We start from the raw sequence: 23,430 nt of genomic DNA on the forward strand, positions 1-23,430 counted from the left end.
TTTTTTTTTTTTTTTTAATTTTTTTATAATTAAACAAGTAATGAGTAAGGTCTACCTCAGCCTCTCAACTCATTACATCCCATCACATGTTCTTTGCAGGGGGTGCTGTTATCTTTTATGAGGTGAGCCACTATTCACTGTTATGTAGCTGTGCAAGTTTATACGACTGTACATACGACTATGTACAAAACAGCAGCCATTGAATGTGAATTAAAAACTAAACTGGTTATACTTGGACCAATCAGGGACTCAGATTTGATAGTGACATATGGATGGTATCCCTTTTACTTCACGGGAGTGGCAACTGCTTGAGAATTGACAATGGAGGAAAAATTATTAATTGAGGATTATACCAAGCTGGAATTATATTATACCAAGTATTTTATAGAAGGAAATGTATTTGAAGGTAAAAAGCCTGGAGCAAAATTCACAAGAGTTGCACAGCTTCAAAGTTTTACTCCAGCCTTTACCAATTGTGAGTACGTGCACTAGTATCGGGTAGCAACAGTTCAGTGTGAACACTATATGCTAAAAGCACATTCAATAACCCACATTCAAGAACCTTCTTTCAGCACATTCTTGAGTGTGCATATGTTTGATGTGTCGCATAAGAAGTACCTTTAAAAGCATGCATCATAAAGGTTTGCCTAAACACATTTTTAAAAAGCATCATAATGGGAATACATTTAGCATTTGACATCTCTTTTTGAAGTACCGTTATCCCTTATTTTTTGCAATTCCTTGCCAAAAACGAGAGTTATATGAGTTTAGTGCTGACCTTTAAACACCGAGAAGGCCCAAAAGTGCAGAGTGGAAGACTATTGCGTGAAGAAAACCCAAAATAAAACTAAATGACTGAAGGTGAACTTTAGAATTCCATGCTCACTTCATTAAAAGATGTAATTACTTTCATCATTGTAAAATACAGTTTAGTAAACAGTAAGTGACTTTATCAGTCACAAATACATTAGATACACAAATCAATGAAGTGCAATTGTAGCTGGAAGTGTACCTGTCTTTGAAAAAGCGTCGAAAGCCAAAGGCCACCAACTTCAGAGAGGCTTCAATCACAAAGGTGGAGGTGAAGAAGTAGTTGCAGTACTTCAGTGCAGTCTCCAAAGACTGAGGAGTATCAGAGGTCATAGAGGGAAAATGGTTAAAAAGATAATAATGGAGTCAAAATAAATTCCCCATGGAACTATCCTCTGTCTGATGTGCTAGTTTCTTTTTTTATTTTTTCCGCTCGTAAATTAGTCTGATCTTTTTTTTGCAAATGGCAGGATTTGCATTTTAATGAAGGGAGACAAAAACTGACCTATCAAAATATTATGAAGATTGTATTTTGTAAAATAAAAAATTTGATAAAATGTTATTTCAGCACATTTTCTATTTTCATTTACATTTTCATTTGTTGGCCTATTAGGTTAGCAAGATATTGTTTTTCAATCAAACAGGACAAATGACTCATTCTCCTCATTTTATTGAATCTTAGTCAATTGTTAAAAGTTTTTTTTTTTGATAAGGGAGAAAAAAACTGACATGAAAAAACATAAATAAAACAACAACTACAAAATACATCAACTGGATCACCTTTTTATTTCTTAATATAATGAGAGATAAACAAATGCATCGTCTTTTCAAAATTACCCATCAAAAATGACAATTGTTCTGTATTGCGGGGTGGGAAGAAAAAGCTCTCTTTCTCAGCGGCATGGTATGAAAAATCTGAACTCCCCTCTTCAGCGGGCTGTAACTTTAAAAGCCCTCATTTGCTTATTTCACAGAATCTATTGAATTAGTCAAGAGAATTGCAATTATGAAATTACTGTTTACTAAATCAGCCATCCATTTTTTTTAAAGCTGCTTCCTTCTGTTTTTAGACTGGAGCTTTTTCACTGTAGTTAGGCAAAAGAGGATATCTCCGCAGATGATAATGGGACAAGATGGAGACCACAAAGGGTAAATAAAGATGTCAGCGTCAATAATCAGTTTAACCACCATATGTTTGGATTGTGGAAAAAACTGGAAAAATCCACTCAAGCTTGAGGAGAATGTGCAAAACTCCTCTGTGCAAGGCTTCAGCCACAACTCAAACTGGGAACCTTCATACTGTGGGCAACAGTGTTAAACACAAGTGTCAAAACACAAAGCTGTACTTACAAGTTCATATGTTGATTTAATCTGTTTGAGGAAAACATGATTTCCTCCTGAAATGAAAAAATCCTCTCTTTGGATTGATTTTCAAATCCTACATTCCAATCAGTTCCTGCTTAGTGGTTTAAAACATGTTGTGCATGTTACAGTTGCATCTTTAAGGTCCACTCCAATAAGCTTTTGATCTATTATAAAAGAGTTCCCAGTGGTCTTTTAATTATTAGTATGCTGTTTAAAAAAAAACAAAATTGTAGGACAGGGGTCCACAACCCTTGTCAAGTCCCCAACCCCGACTAGTACCAGTCCGTGGGCTGCAAACAAAAAAATGCGTATGCTAACTTTGATTAATTCTGCTTTGTTTATTTTCTAATACAAAAGAACCTTTCATTTTGGAAAACTACCAGACTACCAGATAGCACAAAGCTAAGACGTTAATAAAAACCAAACAATGAAAGTTTCTTTGGGGAGAAAAGAGCAAATGAGGAAACCAAAGAAGAGCCTTCAACTCTAAAGAAAAATAAAGTTGCTATAGACAAGACCAGGAGTCTTTCTCAAAATATGGATTTATTAAGACAGTTTACACATACCCAAAGCCACTCTGCCTAATTTGTGGCGACTGACTCTCAAATGTTTCATATACGAGATAATGAAGTTGCAGACACGGTGGATTCACGTTTATGATAATTAGAAAACAACAGTTTTACGACAGTTGTCTCATTTTATTTTGCTGTATTTATCCATTACACCTTAAAAGTCAGAGTTAGCATCCAGTTGTTAACAGCGTGTCCTGGGTCTTCCCCGGGGCTTCCGCCCAGTGGGACATGGGTAGGCGTCTAGGTGGCATCTGGACTAGATGCCCGAGCCACCTCAACTGGCTCCTTTCTATGTGGAGATGAAGCGGCTCTACTCTGAGCTTTTCGCGGCGCCCAGCCACCCTGCAGAGGAAGCTCATTTCAGACGCTTTTATTCAGGACCTCGTTCTTTCGGTCATGACCCATAGCTCATGAGCATAGGTGAGTATTGGAACGAAGATTGACCGGTAAATTGAGAGCTTTGTTTTTTGGCTTAGCTCTCTCTTCACCACAACGGACCGATACAGCGAGCGCATAACTACGAACGCCGCTCCGATCCGCTTGTCAATCTCACGTTCCGGTCTTCCCTCACTCGTGAACAAGACCCCCAGGTATTTAAACTCCTCCACCTGGGGCAGGGACACTCCACCCACCGAGAGATGGCAAACTGCCTTTCTCCGGTCGAGAACTATGGCCTCAGTGGTCAGCGGTGCTGACCCTCATCCCAGCTGCTTCACACTGCCCCAATGCACGCTGGAGGTCCTGGCTTGATGAAGCCAACAGGACAACATCATCTGCAAAAAGCAGACAGGAAATCCTGTGGTCCCCAAACCAGACCCCCTCCGGCCCCTGGCTGTGCCTAGAAATTCTGTCCATAAAACTGCCGGAGTCCAACGTGGACCGGTAACAGGTCTGACTTACTGCCGGCTAGGCGAACCAAGCTCCTACTCCGGTCATACAGAGACCGGACAGCCCTCAGTAAGGCTCCCCGTACCCCATACTCCCAGAGCACCCTCCACAGGATACCAAGGGGTCACGCTCGAATGCCTTCTCCAAATCCACAAAACACATATGGACTGGGTGAGCGAACTCCCACAATCCCTCCAGCACCCTAGAAAGGGTGTAGAGCTGGTCCACTGTTCCACGACCAGGACGGAAACCGCACTGTTGTTCCTGAATCTGAGGTTCGACTATCGGACGGACTCTCCTCTCCAGTACCCTGGCATAGACTTTCCCAGGGAGGCTGAGGAGTGTAATTCTCCTGTAGTTGGAACACACCCTCCGGTCCCCCTTCTTAAAGAGGGGAACCACCACCCCTGTCTGCCAGTCCAGTGACACAGTTCCCAACTGCCACACGATGCTGCAGAGACGTGTCAGCCAAGACACTCCCACAGCATCCAGAGACTTGAGGTACTCAGGGCGGACTTCATCCACTCCCGGGGCCTTGCCACTGAGGAGCTCATTGACTACCTCAGTGACTTCGGCCTGGGTAAAAGACAGCCTCACCCCAAAGTCCTCGTTCTCTGCTTCTTCAAAAGAAGGCGTGTCAGTGGGATTGAGGAGATCCTCGAAGTATTCCTTCCACCGCCTGACAATGCCCCTAGTCGAAGTCAACAGCCCCCCACCTGCACTGGTGCATGTGGAGAACTGCTTTCCCCTCCTGAGGCGCCGGATGGTTTGCCAGAATTTCTTCGAGGCCAACCGATAGTCCTTTTCCATAACCTCAACGAACTCCTCCCAGGACTGAGTTTTTTTCTCCGCAACAGTCCGGGCCGCAGCTCGCTTAGACTGCTGATACCTGTCAGCTGCCTCTGGAGTCCCGCAAGCCAGCCAGGCCTGGTAGGACTCCTTCTTCAGCTTGATGGCATCCCTTACTTCCTGTGTCCACCACCGGGTTCGGGGGTTACCGCCGCAACAGGCACCAGAGACTTTGCAACCACAGCTCTGAGCAGCAGCAGAGACAATGGAAGTGGAAAACATGGTACACTCAGACTCAATGTCCCCAACCTCTCTCGTCCACCGGGGTGAACTCCAACACTTGGCGGCTGAGCTGGGGGCTCACAAGTAAGCCAACACCAGCCCGCCGCCTCTCACCTTGGGCAACTCCAGAGTAGTAGAGAGTACATCACTGGGCCATTCATACATATTCACACACCAGTGGAGCCACACTGGAGGCAAGGAGGATGAGGTGTCTTGCCCAAGGACACAACGACATTTGGCTGGTGGGGAGCGGGGATCGAACCGCCGACCCTTTGATCATTGGACGACCCGCTCAACCGCCTGAGCCAATGCCGCCCCTTTTTAAACTAAAGTCTTAGTTTAAAAATTTTTGTTTTAGTATTTCAATGTGAAAAATAGTTTTTTCAGAAACCAGAAGCTTAAAAACATTAAACTGTCTGGGGTCTGAAAAAGGTTGCAGACATAATTCTCAGACATAGACCAAATCAGAATTCTTCCCCTACCCCTACAGCTTCTCCCTACCCGTCAAATTGTAGGGTCATTTGGAGTGGTAGGGTTGTTCGATATGTGTTTTAAAGGTTTAATCTTGCGGAGAAGGGATGGCGAGCCCTCCGCCCCGAGGGTGTTCCCCGTCACAGTGCTTTTCTTCCCATGGGTTTGCACTGATGCCCATAAAGTTTGCTTTTAAATGTATGTCATGACTTTTTGCTTTTAGTTATAAAACCAAGGTTTTTATGTATTCCCGAGTTCCATCAGCTCCGCGCTAACGTAGCTGACCGGTGAATATTAATGACGTGGGAGCAACGTCCAAATTTAAAGACACTATTTTTCCACAACTCTCTGTTTGGAGGGCTAAATGTAGGGGTAGGGAGAAGCCATAGGAGTTGGGGAAGAAACCGGGGTTGGCTATAGTTTCTGCAGAGCACCAGGAGTTCACCAGACATTCGGTTCTGAATTGTGGGCCCCGTTCCCACCAACTGAGAGTTGTCTGTTTACCTGCTCTCTCGCTATAGCTTACAGGCCCTCACTTCCCTAAACTAACATTAGCGGTGCAAAACAAATGGCAAGCAATGCTGGAGCAATCCAGCAGTACAGTTTTGAGCTAGATTCCAGTTCAGATGAGGAAAACCAAACCATACATGATTCTAAATATCTACAAGTGGATGGATCGCAATGAAACAAAGCAAGGAGCTTGAGGCCCACCCAGCATATTTCCTACTTAAAAAATTGGCTGTATTTGCAACTGAATTTTTTTCACATGCACCTGATTTACAACGATTTGACTAAAAAAACTCAGAAAAATGCAATTTTTAAGCTCAATTCTTTTGATATATGTCCTCAATCATCAGAGAAATTCAACAAGAACATGTTAAAAACACTAAAAACATCAAAAACTCTTTCATCAGAGTGATTCATTAACCAAATCAGAAACTGGGAACTAATGAAATAAAAATGAAATAGATCAAAGCTATTTTTTAGGCAATGGGGCAATCAGTTTAAATAATTTCCATTTATTTTCAATCTCATTTTTTGCACTGAAAAAGAAAAAAAAGCAAATGTAAAAATTCTAATACTTCAGTTACCATGAAGGGACATCACTTGTTTATACCCTTCACATTGTTTTTTCCTCCAGCTCTTCTATCTACCCTTGATTTCTTTTAAACCCTATATCATGCAAAATCAACTTTTTTGAGCTTTCAAATGCACTGTAGTTATTTAGAGGCTTAGTATTTTGCCTTGATAATATCTGTGAATGATAAAATAGAATAAATTTAAGCTGATTATTCCTAAATAAATTAGTAAATTTCCAACAAGTTAGATTGAATAAAATATTTGTTACTTAATCAAGTTTATTTTATAGAATAAAATTATTCATGCCAAACAAATTCTAATATTAAGGATTTTCTTTATTCACTTCAAGTCAATATATTTGAAAAAATAATAGATGTATTTATTGGTGCCAAAAACTGATTTTTTTATGGAAAAACACAGATTTTAAAGTTAAAATTCCATTAGTTGTCACACACCTAGGTGTGTGAAATTTTAACTTTGTATTTGGACTATCCCCTGGGGGAGCAGGAAGCTGCACAGTGCAGACATAGCCATGCCCAATCCAACCCGTTATTGCAGTGTCAAACAGGGAGGTATTGTGTTTAGCGTCTTTGGTGTGCCTCAGTCTGGATTCAAATTCACAACCTTCCAGTCTGAGGGCAGACACGCTACCAATAAGGCCACTGAGTTTCTTTAAACCCTCCTTATATATTTAATAAAAAGAGGTGATGTAATTGAATGCTTATTGGTAAAAATTCAAACTGGTAGCTTGAACAATGTGAAATCCCTCTGAGATAGGTGCTAAAATAACTACATTAATTCCTCATCGGTCTCTGTACATTCTTGAATTTAATGTTTCTACAATCCAGGTTAAGCCGGTTTCTGTGTTGTTTCTATTTCACCATTTTCTGTATCTGAGCAGAACAGAAGAAGTAGTGCTAGTTTAGCTAAAACTTTACACTTGGAAAAACATTTTTGGTAATTTTTCTTTCCAAGCCAAATGTTGTAAGCTGCAGATGTGATTAATTTCTCGCCATTCTTAATGTCTTTAGTTTAATCACTTGAAGGTGAAAATACAGTGTTCCCCCGAGAATTCACATTTCACCATTCGCAAAACAGCAAATGCGTATTCACAGTTTTTTTCAGTCCTGTGACTCACAAGGACTCATCACAAAACCTTGGCTCAAGATGCTTGTATGAGAAATTTCTGTCCGAAGGAAGTGCTGCAGGGGAGAAGGGGGAGAGGAGATAAAGAGCACACTGTCTCGTTGGCTTCCTTGATGGCTGCAAAGGAATATTTTACAGCTATTCCCACCTGTTCCTTAACCGCTATAACTGAAGTTTGTGACCTTGCATTTATAAATGGCATCAGCTGATTCAGAAGCGGCTAGAAAGAATCCTGTTCCCAAAAAAAAAATCGCAAAGCGCCATTCCGCTCCAGTCACAAATTTCTGAGCATTCCTCTAAAACAGTGTTTTCCAAATGCCTTGGGAGATGGTCAGGTGTACCATGGGAAATTACCCATTTTCACTGATCTAAAAACATTTACCATCTCCAGGATATCAGCTCTTTGTTCATCCAAACAAACCCTGATAAAACACTGAATAGTAAGGAATATGAAAGATCATAAAATACTTTTTTCTTTTTGTTTATTTGATTCTATTAAAGACGCTTTGATAAGAATGACGGTACTGCGATTTAGCCACAGCTTCAGCTATGTTTTCGGAAAACTCCTGCCCCTTCAACTGTCTCCAATCATTCTTGGAGGCTTAATGTAATCAGTCTGACCAATGAAGCTCAGAGAAGCGAGTCTGTCAGCTATCTGCGGCATGTTTTCGCAACCCTATGCATCATCTCCCATGATGCATAGGGTTAAAGTGACAGCGACTCAGTGTAAAATGAGTCCTCCCCGTTAAAGTCCTGAAACCACAATCACATATTAATCACACATAAAACAGTTTTTAAATCTTCTTGATGAAATCAGAGGTCAAAAGTTTAGTTCTCCTTTAAGGTTTGGGTTTATTAACAGCCAAATGTCCCAGAGTTTGGTCCAAGTCATCTTTCCAACTGAAACACTTTTCTTATAAGGTCTGGATAATTTTATATGTTAAACGTAAGAAGAATAACAACATTTAAGAAAATAACAACATTTAAGAAACAGGATTAAGGGGAAGTGGCCAACAGACACACATAAACTAAATTGAAACAATTTAATCATCCAAAAAGAAATAAAACATTTTTGTTAACATTTTCAAAGACTTTTTGTGTAGCTACAGAGAACATAAATATAATGTTAGTCTTTTTGTGTAAATTTGATCAAGCAAATTGTGATAACATTATAAAACATATTGTGATCATATAACTGTTCAAAAATTATAGTTGCCTTTGCACTAACATTGAAATAAATATAAAAAAAATAAATTACTATTTAGAAAAAATACATTTGTTTTTTGTGAGGTTACATAAAAATGGATGATAATAAACTGTAGGGAAAAACTACTACCAGGGTAAAATTTCAAATAATTTAGTTGAAATTATTATGGTAAACTAACTTAACTTTTATTACATATTTTGGAAAAAACAGCTGCAACTTCCAGCTTTTTCTGCCACAATTATTAGAAAGATGCACGTGAGATTGCAAAGGGACTGTACATCAATACAGACTAGAGTTTCTCCTATTTTAATTTTTGGATGCTGGTGTGCCACGTGATTTTTGTCAAGGATAAAGTGTGCTGTGACTCAAAAAAGGTTGAAAAACACTGTTCTTAAACTCTGCGCTCTGAGCACCAGCATCCCCCAATCCACGAAAACAAGTAGGTCCTCACATTATGACGTGACAGAGTGGAAAAAGCCCCTTCCAGGAAAGGTCTGCACTGACAACACCGCCCCCAGGCTAACACACAGACGCAAACACTTGCTCTGGAGCTAGTGGTGATCAGCAAAACGCTTTCGTTTTTTTGCACAGTATCCACATCATTATTTGCAAAAGCTCGGATGTTGTTTGTTTTCATGGGTGACACTCTGCAGAGGCCAGCTCTAGGTGGATGTCATGACATCGACACCACCCAAAATAAGTGAAAGGCGATGCCTCAAAGATCAAGTCATCTTATTTTCGGATAGGAAAATGAACTTGTAAAAATAACTCAAATTTCATTAAAAAAATGTTATTTTGAGTGCCAAAGTTAAATAATAATATATATGAATATAGTTTACTCTGATAGGCTTAGGAATAGCATTATTTAGGCCCTTTAAGCTTCTCAGGCTCTGTCTGTGATGTTGCAAGTGCTGGTGATTAATTGCATGTATCACTGTGACCTTTTTTCTGCTGCTTGTGCCCTGAAATCGTCAGATTGGTTTGTATTCAAAACATTGTTGGACTATTTTTGAAAGACCCACCTGGTCTGAACTGATCATTTTCTCCCATTTCGGACATTTCTTAACTTAATCTTTGTACTTTTAACCAATACTTCATTCTTGCTTTTCTCTGTTTTTTTTTTTTTTTACTATCTCACTGATGAACTGAATGACTTATCTAAATGTTGCCACGTTACCAGACAACGTCAGTAAGCAGTAATTGGTCCAAGTCGATCCAAGTCATCATTTCAATGAGAGCCACTTTGGCCAATCAGGAGACGAGCTTGTTAATAGGCCACACCCCCACCACTTGAAGAGGCAGGCTCGAGAGAGTTTGTCAATCAAACATTTTAAATGTTTGATGTAGGAGCCAGCATGTACCACATTAGTTTTCAACTTGAATACCTAAAAATAAAGAATCATTTTCATGAAAAAAAAGGATCAGCAAGAACATGTTAAAAAATTTATCAAAGCAAGAATAGTTATTCTGACAAATATAACAACTGAGTAATAGCTGTTTATTTTGTCAAAAGAAGTCTGAGTGATTTTGGCTTCCTGGAACCTGCAGGTATTTCCTGTTTGGAACACGAAAGGGGAGGGGTTACTCAGTCCAATTCTCTTATACTGTCAATGTTCACATCAAAGCAAGCCTGACTCTTGTTCTCTAGCTGTGTATGTCTTGATGGCAGGAAGTGATGTGTTAGAATCTTGCCTAAGATTCCTACTGGACCCATCTATCAGTGAAAGCACAAGAACTGAACATTATCCTGTCTGTACCAAAGTCAGATGCCATGACCAATGAACAATGTGCTTGTATCAAATGGGTGACTTCTCCTTTTACAATGTTACATTTTATTTGCTTGTCAAATTGTTTTAAAAATATACCCTCACCCTCTGAGGTCATAATGGATAACTTAGTTGTATTTTAATTAGAAATCAATCTAAAAATTGAAATAGTTTTAACTTAATGCTTTTGCCCTATTGGTTAATTTAAAAAATAGGGCTGTTTTCTCTTTCATTACATACAATGCCTTAAATGTTCAATTAAAAAAAAGTATAAAAACACAGTGATAAGGAAACCATCAGTCTGCTTTTATAGTTTCTAATGCTCATTGTTGTTCTTCCACTAATGTCTTATTCAGGATAAAAGTTATCCTAACTCTTCATTTTGATGCTTGCAACTCACTTTAGTGGTCAGGTATCTGCCAAGAGAAATTTAATTTAGTTAGTGGATGCACCACCAAATACATCACACCTCTCTATAAAGCCTGTATGACAGAAAGGCAACACCTTTTTTAAAATTGCCTTTTTCTCTTGATTAAGCTCAAGCGACATCATTTAGCCAGCTCCATGCAACCAGAAAAAAGGGACTATGAAAAACATTTTCTCCAGCTTCAGACAAACCATTTATTTCAGAAAGTGGCTATTATTTAAGCACAAATTAAAGTCAGACTACAAAAACCTTGACTCTATGCATCTGTACTATTCCAAATTAAGAAGAGTATGATGCTGGCCACAATTTAGAAATGACCAAGTGGTCTACGCTATTCTGGCATTTCTCCATCTGATGGGTAAGTGGGATCACCTGTGGCTGACTGTAGTGCTCCAGGGACATAGTGATGACGTTAATGCAGATTATGAAGGTGATTACAAGGTCCAGGTAGTGGCTGGTACACAGTGCATGGATGGCCAGGCGGATACGGCCATAGGATGCATAGTATGGCAGCTTCTGGGCCTCTGGGCAGAAAAAGGGTAAAGGAGAGGAAGAAGAATACAAGGTAGATTAGGTTTTGCTGAGGAGGTAATAAAAAAGATTAATCAAAGGACAGCAAGGATATGCAGGATTAGAAATTAAAACAAAAACATGTGATTAATAAAAGAAAAAAAGAGGAAAGTTACAGAGAATGGAAAATAGGAAAAAATAAAAGTGTAAAGAGGTGAAAACAAAAAAAAAAAAAAAAAAAAAAAAAAAAAAAAAGAGGTGAAAACAAACCCAGGATGCACTGCCATTTATTAGTGCTCTAAGGGATAAAATGTGAGGAGCGGGGAACATTACAATTAGACAAAGAAGTAGAAATGGGAGCTGATATGAAAAAAAAAACAGAGTGATAAATGAAATTAGATAAAAATATGAGTCATTTACGATAACTTCAGAAGTTTCAGGCTACACAGAGCATTTCACTCCAATGTAACTATAAAAAGATTGCCCAGATTGGCATCAGCTGGGCCATGCCTGGGATTGGGGCTTACAGGCGAGCGCTAGTTGCTGGGTCCAGGCTGAAGAAACAATGTGGGATCCCCCTGCTGTGAGCCCACCTGCAAGAGAGCTCAAAAGGGGCTGGTGTAATGTGCTTTGGGTGGTAGTTGAAGGCATGTGCCATGGCAGCCCAAACTCCAGTCAGGAAACTTTTGGGACATTCAATTTTTTGGGACATGAAATATAACCCTTCTGGGAGGGAAGTAGCCTGAGCTTGTGCTGGAGATTGAGAGGTACTGGCTAGATATAGTTGGGCTCACCTACACTCACAGTCTGGGCTCTCGAACTCAGACAGGGGTTGGTCTTTCTACATTTACTGGAGTTGTGCATGGTGAGAGGTGGTGGGCAAGTGTGGGCTTACTCGTGAGCCCCCAGCTCAGCTGCCAATTGTTGAAGTTCACCCCTATGGATGAAATGGTAATGTCCCCCCACCTACACAGTGCTTTAGGCTTACAGGTCAAATTTGTGTCTCTCAAAGGGGTACTTCGAAATTGTATTTTTATAATTATATTGTATTTATCCCGCAATGGGAAGTTTGTTCTCCGCATTTTCTCTCTCTGCTCACTGGGTCACAGCCAGCTCACAGCCAAACCACCCCTAGTAGGGAGGCGGGAGGCAGTAACGTGAAGAGTTTTGCCCAAGGCCTCACTGGTAATTTTCCCAGTATTGTCCATTTCCCTCCGGGAATCGAACCCTGGTTTCCTGCGTGGTAGTCTCTCACCGTACCATCCGAGCTACCCAGCCGCTGAAATGCCCCAATCATTGTCCTCCTCGGGGACTTCATGTGGGCAACGACAGTGGTGCTTGGAGGGGCATGATTGGTAGGAATGACCTCCTTGATCTGAACAGGTGTGGTGTTTTGTTGTTGGACTTCTGTGCTCGTCATAGCTTGTATATAACAAACACCATGATCAAGCACAGTGTATTGGTGGAAAGGAGAGTTCGTTTGATAGTTGAACATCAGATCCAGGAATAAAAAGTGTAGTTTCCCTTCTGGCCGTGTTTCCAACAACTTTAGGAGTTAGGGTAGTCACAGTAATGTTTGGTATAGTGGTATCAATTTTTTTTTACGTGTCGCAAAGAAGGTTGGTAGTTCGTGTTATTGTGAATATGCTAACGTGGCTGATGTGTAGCATGTTACAAAACAGTTCTGGAGTTACTGTGAGTGCAGTAAAATCTTCCTGACTAACAGACTTATCTCTGACTTTTTTTCTCGCTTGATCCACCTTATAGATTGGTCTGCCATATGTATGACAAAAGTTTAAAGATAGACCATTTACTGCGCACATTATAATCCAGTGTGCCTGAAAATGTGGAAAATACGGTACATCAGGATTGTTCTTCATATTTTTCACATTTGAACCCTGATTTGTGCCGATTGTCCTCTCTTGATTCAAGGAGTTCCTGCAGACAAGACTGTTCTTTTTCCATTCAGTGTTTTCACTATACTTTTTTTGATGCCTACTCCTTTGCTCCCACCTTTCACCTTCCTTTCCCTGGGGTTTATGTCGCTGCAGTTCCCCATCTATCCGTATTTACCTTTCTCATTTTGTCTGAACTTTTTTTTACCTCTTGCTATTTCTGAACACACCAATGTCCCATGTTCTTCCATGACATTTTTCTCTTCCATAAGGTCTTAGCTCCCTCAAGTTTCTATGTGTCGCTGTAACGTTTGTCCGTCACTTTTCTCTATCTTACTTCTCCTCTTCTTTTCCATGCGACGTTGTCGTTTCTCCTCTTGCCGCTTTGCCTCCTCCACCTCCTGATGCTGGCGACACTTGTGGAAGTTCTCCACCACCACGCCCACAAACATGTTAAGGACGAAGAAGCTTACAATAAGCAGGAAGGAGATGAAGTATAGCAGCATCCAAGGGTTGTTGTTGGTAATCGGCTAAGGGAAGGAAAACAGAAGAAAACAAGGAGAAAAAAATGAGATGGTTATCAATACAGGAAATCGGTGGACATATCACTTTACAAGTCTGTGAGTCGCAATGAGCTAAGTACTCAACTGCATAGGCAAACTTCACCTTCAGGCAAAAAAAAAAGGTAGTTGTTTAATAACTAAAATAAATGGATGTAATTTTTGTTTCTTGAAATATTAATCAGTATTTTAGCTGAACATGTCTCATGTTCTTCAAACCTTGCTCCACTTTTCCACCTACTTCCCTCTCAAATTGCCTTCTCGAAGTCAATTCCTGATTCACCGCAAACATACTTCAATTAAGTTGCAATAAAACTGAACTTCTCATTGTTGGGACTAAATCCACCCCTAGTAAACTCTGTAATTTCTCCCCCTCCTTCGAGAATTCCTCCATATTTCCCTCCTCTCAGGTTAAGAGTCTGGGTGTCATCCTTGACAGCACTCTCTCTTTCACTGCCCACATCAATAACATAACTCGCTGCGCTTACTTCCATCTTCGTAGCATTGGTCGTCTCAGTCCCTCTCTCACTCCAGACTCCACAACCGTCCATAGTCCATAGTCTCATCACCTCCCGTATAGATTGCCGTAACTCCCTACTCAAAACTTACCTTTTTCATCATGCATTCAGCACATAATTTTTAAACTGGTGTTTTAATTGTTAACTTATTTGTGTTATTGGGGAGTTATTGCTGTTTTGTTTTTATGCTTTTACTCTTTGTACTGTGAGGCGACCTTGAGTGTCCAGAAAGGCGCCATATAAATAAAATATATTTTTATTGTTATTAATAAAGTCACAAAAACAGAAAAATAGGAATTGTCCACAAAACAAAACAAAAATTGAAATTCTAAAGCTTTCTTTTCTACCTGATATTTGCTCTAAAATTTTTTCGGCAATGCTTAATATAAATCTTTTTAGTACGACCCCGGCTTCTTTTTTTGCAGATATTTTTTTTATATTGCACAACAATGTTTTTTACATTTTTGTGTCTGAAGATTTTTTTAAATTATTATTATCATTTGTTTTGATTTTAAATTGCTGTGTGATCTTTAAAATTATATTGCATTGAGTAAATTATTGATGTAACTTTAGGACCACAGTAAAATCCGGACTACATATGAATACAAAGAAACCACATTGACGTCTAAGTGGATCATCGAACTCCAAGAATTCAACGTTTTTTGCAAATTCAATGCATCACAGAAGTGTAAGAGCTAACTTTTTTCTGGATCCTGCATTTTGCCGCTGTACTAACAGTAAGCATTTGTCAGCAGTTTTTACCAAATATAAATTAGTTTGCTTGCGTGATGCAATCAAACTATTGTTCTTCTGTTTTCTTCCGTACAGTTTTTGTCTGCCCATGTCTTCTACATACTTTATCCAATTTCTGCCATTCAAGTATCATAATGTTTTTGCAAGTTAAGGACATTATTGCTCTCTTCTGCAATTTCTTCTGCAACTTATGGTTCTTCCGCAATCCAACAAAGTTGCTGCAACCTTTGCCATAGAAATATATGGGGAAGAATATTCTGCAACTTCAAACTTTCTGCAATTCTAACTTTTGTAAATCTTACGCTATTTAAAATATTCAAACATGCATTTGTTATGCTTTATGTGGACTTTTTAGTTGTCTGTAAATAATTTTAGAACACCATTCACCATTCTTTGAAATGTAGGGGATGGATTGGGCTAAACAAATAATACTTAATTTTGGATATTTAAATTTTTTTTGAACTACAGCATTTTGAAAATAGGCAGTTTTTGACCCCTCGTCAGATTTCAACATTAGTATGTATTGCGGAATGTTTGAAGACCCATAGTAGGTGACATCATCGCTAGAATGAAGACAGGATTTTTTGAGACAAAAGATTTTCGAACAAACTGTTGTAACTCAACCACCATTTGTCACAGTGACATATTTTCTTTTCAGCAAAACGTAGAAAAATGCTTTTAGGTTTGATAAATGTGACCCTCAAACCTACATGTGGACCAAACACTTTTGTTTCTGTAGCCTCTAGACCAGGGGTCGGGAACCTTTTTGGCCGAGAGAGCCATAAACGCCAAATATTTTTAAATGTAATTTCGAAAGAGCCATACAATAATGTTGTGTCTCTTTCCCACACTGATGCACGGAGACTTAACCTCTTTTAAGGTTCTTAATTCTGGTTACTGTAGACCGCAACAAACGCCATACAACTAATTCATCAAATCCTGAATCTCTCCTGCCGAGACGAGAGAGAGCGCTTCTCCCAACTTTATATTCACCTGCTCCCGCTCCAGCCCTCCCATTTTCCTTATTCGGCCCATAGCTGAACCCCATTGGTCCAAATTACCTAACAACAGGCTGAGCGACAGAACTGAGAGCCAATCAGATCTCTGCTTGATGCCTTCAATGAACCCCAGAACTTTTAACGCGGCCCGACAGCCAAGTTAAACTCAGTCCGCGACAATATTTTTAAAACTAAATATACAAGTGAATGTGTGCATTTGATGTAATTTCAACATTTTTAAAGTACAATAAGTCTGTGGATCCTTTTTAATAACTTTGTTATGCTGTTGCTAATAAATGATGAGTATTTCTCGTGGTAGTTTTGTTGTCTAGTCTGGTTGATACGTGGTGAGTTTCTGCTTCATGCAGGCGTTGAGACTTTAAACGTGATCTTAGGTTGGTCTGAATGTTCTGTAGATGTGACAAAGACTGCTCACATGCAGACATGGAGCCAAACATACACTCACACGCTGCAGTGAGTGACGGGCAGCGGGTTTTACGTTTTTACAATCCCTGCGCGATTCACCTGCAGCCTGTCCCCACAACCCCTCACCCCCACCCTCTGCTTTCTCCCTCACACATCCCGTCCCCGCAACTGCGCGCTCTTTCTCAGAGACGAGAGCGCGCAGTTTTAGGCACGGCAATTCACAGGTTTCCGGGTGGTACAAACTCTGTGAAATAGATAATAGTAAACTGATAGTTTTTTCTCCAAGCACCGCTACTACTGCGCGCCTCTGGCATCGCATCGCACCCGAAAAGGACTGGTCTAATGAAAAAAAGTAAAATTAAAGATTTGTCTGCGAGCCACATGTGACCATCAAAAGAGCCATATATGGCTCGCGAGCCATAGGTTCCCGACCCCTGCTCTAGACTGACATTAAGATTCCTCAATTTTACAATACCCACCCATTTTAAATTATAGCCTAAAGCCTAGTGATTCCTATAAGTGAAATAGCTTTGAAGATATGAATATTAGTTTGAATGTAGCTGCCCATGTATTTCTATAGCTGCCCCATAGAAATACATGGGTATCAGCTCAGCAGAAGATGAACTGTTTTCTGAGATTTCTGATTGAATTCACATACAGACTTTAAATATGAGTAAACTACATTTTATATCAATGGATTCCTCAATTTGTGACTTATAGTTTAGATGCAGTTTTAATTTGCTCCGGGTAATATGCATCAACCTGAGATTCTGCACTGGAGATGACATTGAGCATACATACAATTAACAAGGTTCCAGAGGACATTTGATTCTTTAAATGACATGAAAATGTGCTTTGGTCACTGTTTGCTGTGTTGGAATAAACTCAAGTTGCATTAGTATTTTTAACTAGGTTAGCATTAAACCTTCAATTTACCATCATGCCAGCTTTCAGTGCTAATTTTAACAATCCTTTACATTTATTGCTACTATGTTATCTAACCAATATATTTGGATATTCAAGCTCATCTACTGAGGTTTTTTAAGCTAATTAAGCCAATATTTTAGCATTCTTTAAAGCTTATTTATTTAATTTGGCATTGACTAAGATTTTTAAGCTAATTTGGGATTTCACAAAAATTTTACATGGTTTCTTAAGAAACATTCAAATCCCTAAGAAACTTTTTAGGTACATCCTTGCATGTCTTCATTTAGTGTCTACCATTTATAGACAACTTTGCTTACCACTGCATTTTTTCCTGTAACTTATCGTTTTTGTGCAACTTATGTCTTTTCTGCAGATAAACTAAGTTTGCAGCAATACAATATGCTCTTCTGTAGCTTTACACATATAGCTCCAAAAATGCCTGTTACTTTATGTAAAAAGCTTTAGCAATTGTAATGATTGTAAACATCCAGCAACTTGTTGCTTTGTGCTGCTTCACGGTTCTATCCACCCCCCCTCTTCTTTTTCCCCCACACCCCACCCCCTGGCATCCCTCTCTCTTCTTTCCTTCTTTTCTTTTCTGTCCGGTCCAACAAAAGACTGTTACAGATATGAGTATGCTGAATAAAGTTTAGCCTAAATTACAAAAGGGGTTTATTCCAATATGCACCTAGTGTGTCAGAAGATTTATAACCCCTATAGTAACAGTAAAATGTGTCCAACACAATAGGCTTTCAGCTCTCATCTGTCTGTTCAGCTGTTGGACAGGACAAGTTAAAAAAACAAAAAGCTTTAGCAATTTATTCAACCTTTTTTCTTTCAATACATTTGAGCTTCTTCTCTTAAAAGTTATGCAATTAATAAATAAAAAGCAAGAACCTTCAGAAATTATGCAAGCAGGAAATGCAACTTTTTTAGTTTATTCTATATATTCATTCATCTTCTAAAACAGTTTTGCAGTTTTTTGCAATTACAGTTTTTTGTGGTCACAGGGCTGTTGTGCTATCACACCTATCCCAACAACTTGCGGGTGAAGTCAGGGTACACCCTGGCCAGGTCGCCAGTCTGACGCAGGGCAACAATGACACACCCATTCGCATTTGCATTCACACCAAGGGACAATTTAGAGCTTGTAAAATAAACAATTAACCTATGAAGCATGTATTTGGATGGTGGGAGGAAGAAAACCCACACATGCCCGGGGAGAACATGCATACTCCACACAGAAAAGTCATCCAATTGATAATTCTGTTTCAGGTCCCTGGGGGGTCAGTGCTCTTGCTGTGAGTCAAGAGCACCACTGTGCAGCCCTAGCCCTAACCCAGCAATAAAGAAAATGCATTGCTATGAATATTTTGCTTAACCTTTAATATTTCACCCAGGAACCAGGATTTTAGCGTGAACCCTTTATTTTAATTTGCCTTTAGAACTGTCTGAGCTTTACTGTTAATTCAAAGCAATCTGTAGAGCTCTTTTCAGCAATAGGAAATGCACTGACAAACCCAAGGCTTCTATATTAGCCCTTACATTAGGTTTCTACATTAGGCATTAGGCATTAAAATACAAGATGATTTTTTGTAATGATCTAAATTCAAGCACCATAAAGAAGTGGCAACTTCTCCTTTTTTGTTTTATTCATGGAGAAAAAATATTGTGATGTACATCTGAACTTTTTCATAGTTTTCCAACAAAGCCGGCAATTGCACACTTAAGTCTCAAAAACCTTGAAGTATCCAGCAATCATAAAAACCCAAGATAAAGCAGAGGCTGAAGCCAATCTGGAGGAAAGCTCTGAATGAAAAGGTTATTAAAGAGAGTCATTATAAAACAAACAAAAAGAAGTATATTTGCAATCTTTAAGAAGATAGAATTCTGTCTTCCCCTCTGGTCACCAGCGGGAGCAGTCTCTACAGCAGTGTTTTTCAACCTTTTTTGAGCCAAGGCACACTTTCTCCTTGGCAAAAAACACACGGCGCGCTAACATCCAAAAATTGAAAAAAGGAAAAACTCATAGTCTGTTTTCATGTACAGTCCCTCTGCAATCTCATGTGCATTTTTGTGAAAATTGTGGCAGAAAAATCTGAAAGTTGCAGTTGCTTTTTCTAAAAGATGTAATAAAAGTTAAGTTAGTTTTCCGTAATAATTTTCAACTAAATTATTTGAAATGTTACCCTGGTAGTTGTTTTTCCCTTCAGTTTATTAATATAGTTGTTTTTTTGTCAGATTACTTAAAATTGCATGTTCTGTCTAAATAGTGATTTCTTTTTTTATATTTATTTCAATGTTAGTGCAAAGGCAACTGTAATTTTCTATGTTTGATACATATTTTTGATAAAATTTACACAAAAAGACTAACATTAAATGTATGTTTTCTATAGCTAGACAAAAGTGATCATGTTAAAGCTTTATTAGTTTTTCTCTTGTCTTAATCAAAGATGAAGTCTTTCAAAATTTTACAAACATTTTTTATTTCTTTTTAGATTATTAAATTGTTTCAATTTAGTTTATTTGTGTCTGTTGACCACTTCCCCTTAATTCTGTTTCTTAAATGTTGTTATTACTTCTTCTTAAGTTTAACATATAAAGTAATCCAGACCTTATTAGAAAAGTGTTTCAGTTAGAAAGATGACCTGGACCAAACTCTGGGATGTTTGGCTGTTAAAACCTTGAAGGACAACTAAACTGTTGACCTCTGATTTAATCAAAAGATTGAAAAACTATTTGATCTGTGATTCTTGTGGTTTCAAGATGTTTAACAGGGAAGACTCATTTTACGCTGAGACTCTGTCACTTTGACCCTATGCATCTTGGGAAATGTACTGCGAAAAGTGCTTCATTGTTTTGTTCACTTGTTCCACGGTCTGACAACGGATTCTGTGGAAAGCCACACCACTAAAGACGAGCTTTAGCTGTTATTTTTGTTGGAACTGAGAGACTTTATGAGCTAAATTGTGACAAAGAAGTGAGGACTTTAACCACTTCTGATTGGTTAGACTGATGATTAAGCCTACTAGAGTGATTGGTAGAGACAGTTGAAGGGGCAGGACTTTTCCGAAAACAGAGCTGAAGCTGTGGCTAAATTGCGGTACCATCATTCTTATCAAAGCGTCCTTAATAGAATCAAATAAACACAAAGAAAAAAGTGTTTCATGATCTTTCATATTCCTAACTACTCAGTGTTTTATCAGGACCTGTTTGGATGCACAAAGAGCTGTTATCCTGGAGATGGTAAATGTGTTTTAGATTGAACAAGACTGCTTTAGAGCACTGAAAGCACTTTATCTTCCAGCACACTTAGCGTGTACTTCCTGGGTGCGACACACCTGACTGTCATTCACTTAGTCAATCCCATTCTACTTAAGCACTGCACTGACCCACACTCTGTGCAAAGTATTGTTTGTGCTACACTTTCTTTATTACCAAGTATTATAGTTGGACCTGATTTTCTGGCTCCTGACTGTGTTTGCCAGCCGCCTGCCGCGACTCTCACCTGAATCCTGATTACCCCTGGTCCTTCTCTTATGCTCTCATGCCCCCTGCCTGCCTGACCCAGATTTAGCTTTGTGGACTTTAGGCTGAGCTGCATTTGGATCCAGCCAACTGCCCGTCTTTGAGACACAATCAGACCAAAAAGTTACATTTCAATTTAGAGTGCAGAGTGTAAATGGGATCAACTCCCAGTAGGACTGCAGTGAGGTTTCATTGACACAAGGACAGTGATGACGTTTTATATAAGGCATAAGTTTAAACATCAAAAACCTATAGTCTGGAAAATATGTCTGTATTTAAAATGGCTAGTTGATCTCGTAAAGACAGAATATCATGTTTATGGGGCAGAGGCTTATTACAAGGTTAGCTGCCCGGAAACACTAGCAAGGATTTTTAGTACTTCAGTTGGTGGAGAAAATAAACGATTTAAGGTGTAAGATGCACCTGAAACTGTTTGCTGTCACTGAAGCAGGGAGAGTAGGAGGAAAAAAAAGGAGCACTGCGGAAACAGAATTCTTAAGTCGTCTACTACCTGTTGGTCAATTCCCACTGCATCCAGACCGTGGTACATTATGTTGACCCAGCCATCTTTTGATGCCAGTACAAACAGAGACATGAGAGCCTGACGGAAGAAAATAGGGACACAATTCATCTCAGTGCTGCACACTGACTCACTGCTTTCCTGAAAATACTTGTTAATGGCGCAGTCACAACTGCCTGTGTATACGTACGGTGGCCGATACCCACCATAGAAGCAAAAAAACAGTAACTGTGCAAACAAAAATAAAATTCTAAAAATAAAAATAAAATATAAACAAAATAAGTAACTGAAAAAGAAAAGCTGCTGTAAATAAAAGAAACACTGCTGAAAATAAAAATAAAATATGTTGCATATAGAGGAAAAGCTACAAATAGAAAAAACGCTGCTGCAAATTTAAAAAAAAAATGCTGCAAATAGAAAAGCCACAATGGAAGTGGGGATGGTTATTGTCCATGCACCGCAGTATGGAGAAAACGAATGAGAAAGTACATGAAGATTTAAGCCTTCAATGTCACTGTGTCCTTATATGTGTAGTTTTTATAAATGTCATTTGGTTAAACCATTTTGTCTCAGGTTTGAAGGTAAACTGGAGGATGCCGATTTATCATTAGCTTCGGCTAACAGTGGGAACCTAGTGTACAGAAAGACCACTTATGAGAGTAGAATCGAGTTCTGTAGTCTTAGTCCAGTATGCAGCAAAATAGAGTTACATGTGCCACGCACAGTCTCACTCCAGAGCAGTGTCTACCCCAGACAAACACAACAACAGGTACTGAGAGCCTGGAACGAAAACTCATCCAAGTGTAAACAACTGACAGCTAAAAACCTCAGAGAGCCTATTACTGTGGTAGTTGTTTTTCTCTGTTATTTATTTAATAATCATGCTAACAAGAATCTAAGAATTGGGTAACATCTAATCTAAGGCTTTTGTTTAAAGCGTTTTTTCCCCCCAGCAGTGTTTCTTTTTATTTGCAGTGTTTCTTTCATTTGTAACATCATTTCATTTGCAGCAGCGTTTCTTTTTATTTGTACTGTTTCTTTTATTTGTAGCAGTGTTTCTTTTTATTGGCAGTTTCTGTTTTCGTTTCCTCTTTCTTTTCATTTGCAGAGTGTCTTTTCTTTTGTAAACACAGTTACTTTTACTTTGTGCAATGTCTGGTCTTGGCCAACGTAGATGCAGGCTCTCTGTGGCCAAAAATGGGCAAACCTATACAGATCACGCAGGTGGCCCACATACAATATTAAGATGGTAGACAGCTGGGTGAGCCGATAGACCTCGCCATGGTCAGTAAGGGGCCAGTACTTGCACCTTCAATCGCACTAATGACTAGAGTGCAGAGCACCCGTATGGGATCAACACCCATACGGCTATATGTGACTTAGGCAAAAGATCAAGAAGCTGGAGCCCTAGTTCAGAAACAAATCTTTCTTTTTCTATTTTCTAACTTCTAATTTGTATTTTGAAAAATATACCGCTCTTTCAGGAAAAATTGTCCCAGACTGTCATCAAAGCAATTATTAGAGTTTTGTGCATTCTTTTATGGGAACTTGGGAGAAACACATTTTCATTTTCTCCTGTACCTGCCCAAGATTGTCAAAGTTGTATTTGTGGTGAACCCATTTGTAATTGGCAGCCAGGCAGTCAGACTTGTTAGTAATGTTCTTCACGTCGAAACCCACACAGTAGAAGAACTTGCCTTTGAAGAGCTTGAGGGAAAACGCACAAAAAGAGGAGAATGTGAGACACAGGCATGTAAAGATATGTGTTGTTAAAGCTGGGATAGCACTTGTAAGCACTGCCACTCGTTCCACTTAGGTTTTTCAACTAATCTCATAATTAGCTTTTGTAATGAGTGTGGGGATGGTGCTCAGCTGAAGAGTCCAATAACACTTGACATCAACAGGGTGAACCTCCTCTGTCTATAAAAAAAAGACATGTTTGACGCTCAATTATAAAAAGAACAAGAGCAAAAGCAGGAATAAAAAACACAA

General features: G+C 39.2%; 1 protein-coding gene across 4 annotated transcripts in view; it reads right to left on the reverse strand.

Annotated features, from left to right (window-relative positions):
- cacna1ib (calcium voltage-gated channel subunit alpha1 Ib) overlaps positions 1–23,430 on the reverse strand; it is a 439,141-nt gene that overhangs the window by 146,991 nt on the left and 268,720 nt on the right. For all 4 annotated transcript variants that reach the window (XM_023954667.2, XM_078943263.1, XM_078943351.1 and 1 more), the window contains 5 exons: positions 23,020–23,145; positions 21,430–21,519; positions 13,546–13,738; positions 11,176–11,327; positions 1,013–1,122 (listed from right to left, as the gene is read on the reverse strand). In XM_023954667.2, the coding sequence (XP_023810435.2) occupies positions 1,013–1,122; positions 11,176–11,327; positions 13,546–13,738; positions 21,430–21,519; positions 23,020–23,145 (671 nt within the window). The remainder of the gene's footprint in view (positions 1–1,012; positions 1,123–11,175; positions 11,328–13,545; positions 13,739–21,429; positions 21,520–23,019; positions 23,146–23,430) is intronic.

This window comes from Oryzias latipes, chromosome 1 (assembly GCF_053564925.1).
Source record: "Oryzias latipes strain Hd-rR chromosome 1, Olatipes_Hd-rR_3.1".
Lineage (NCBI taxonomy): Eukaryota > Metazoa > Chordata > Actinopteri > Beloniformes > Adrianichthyidae > Oryzias > Oryzias latipes.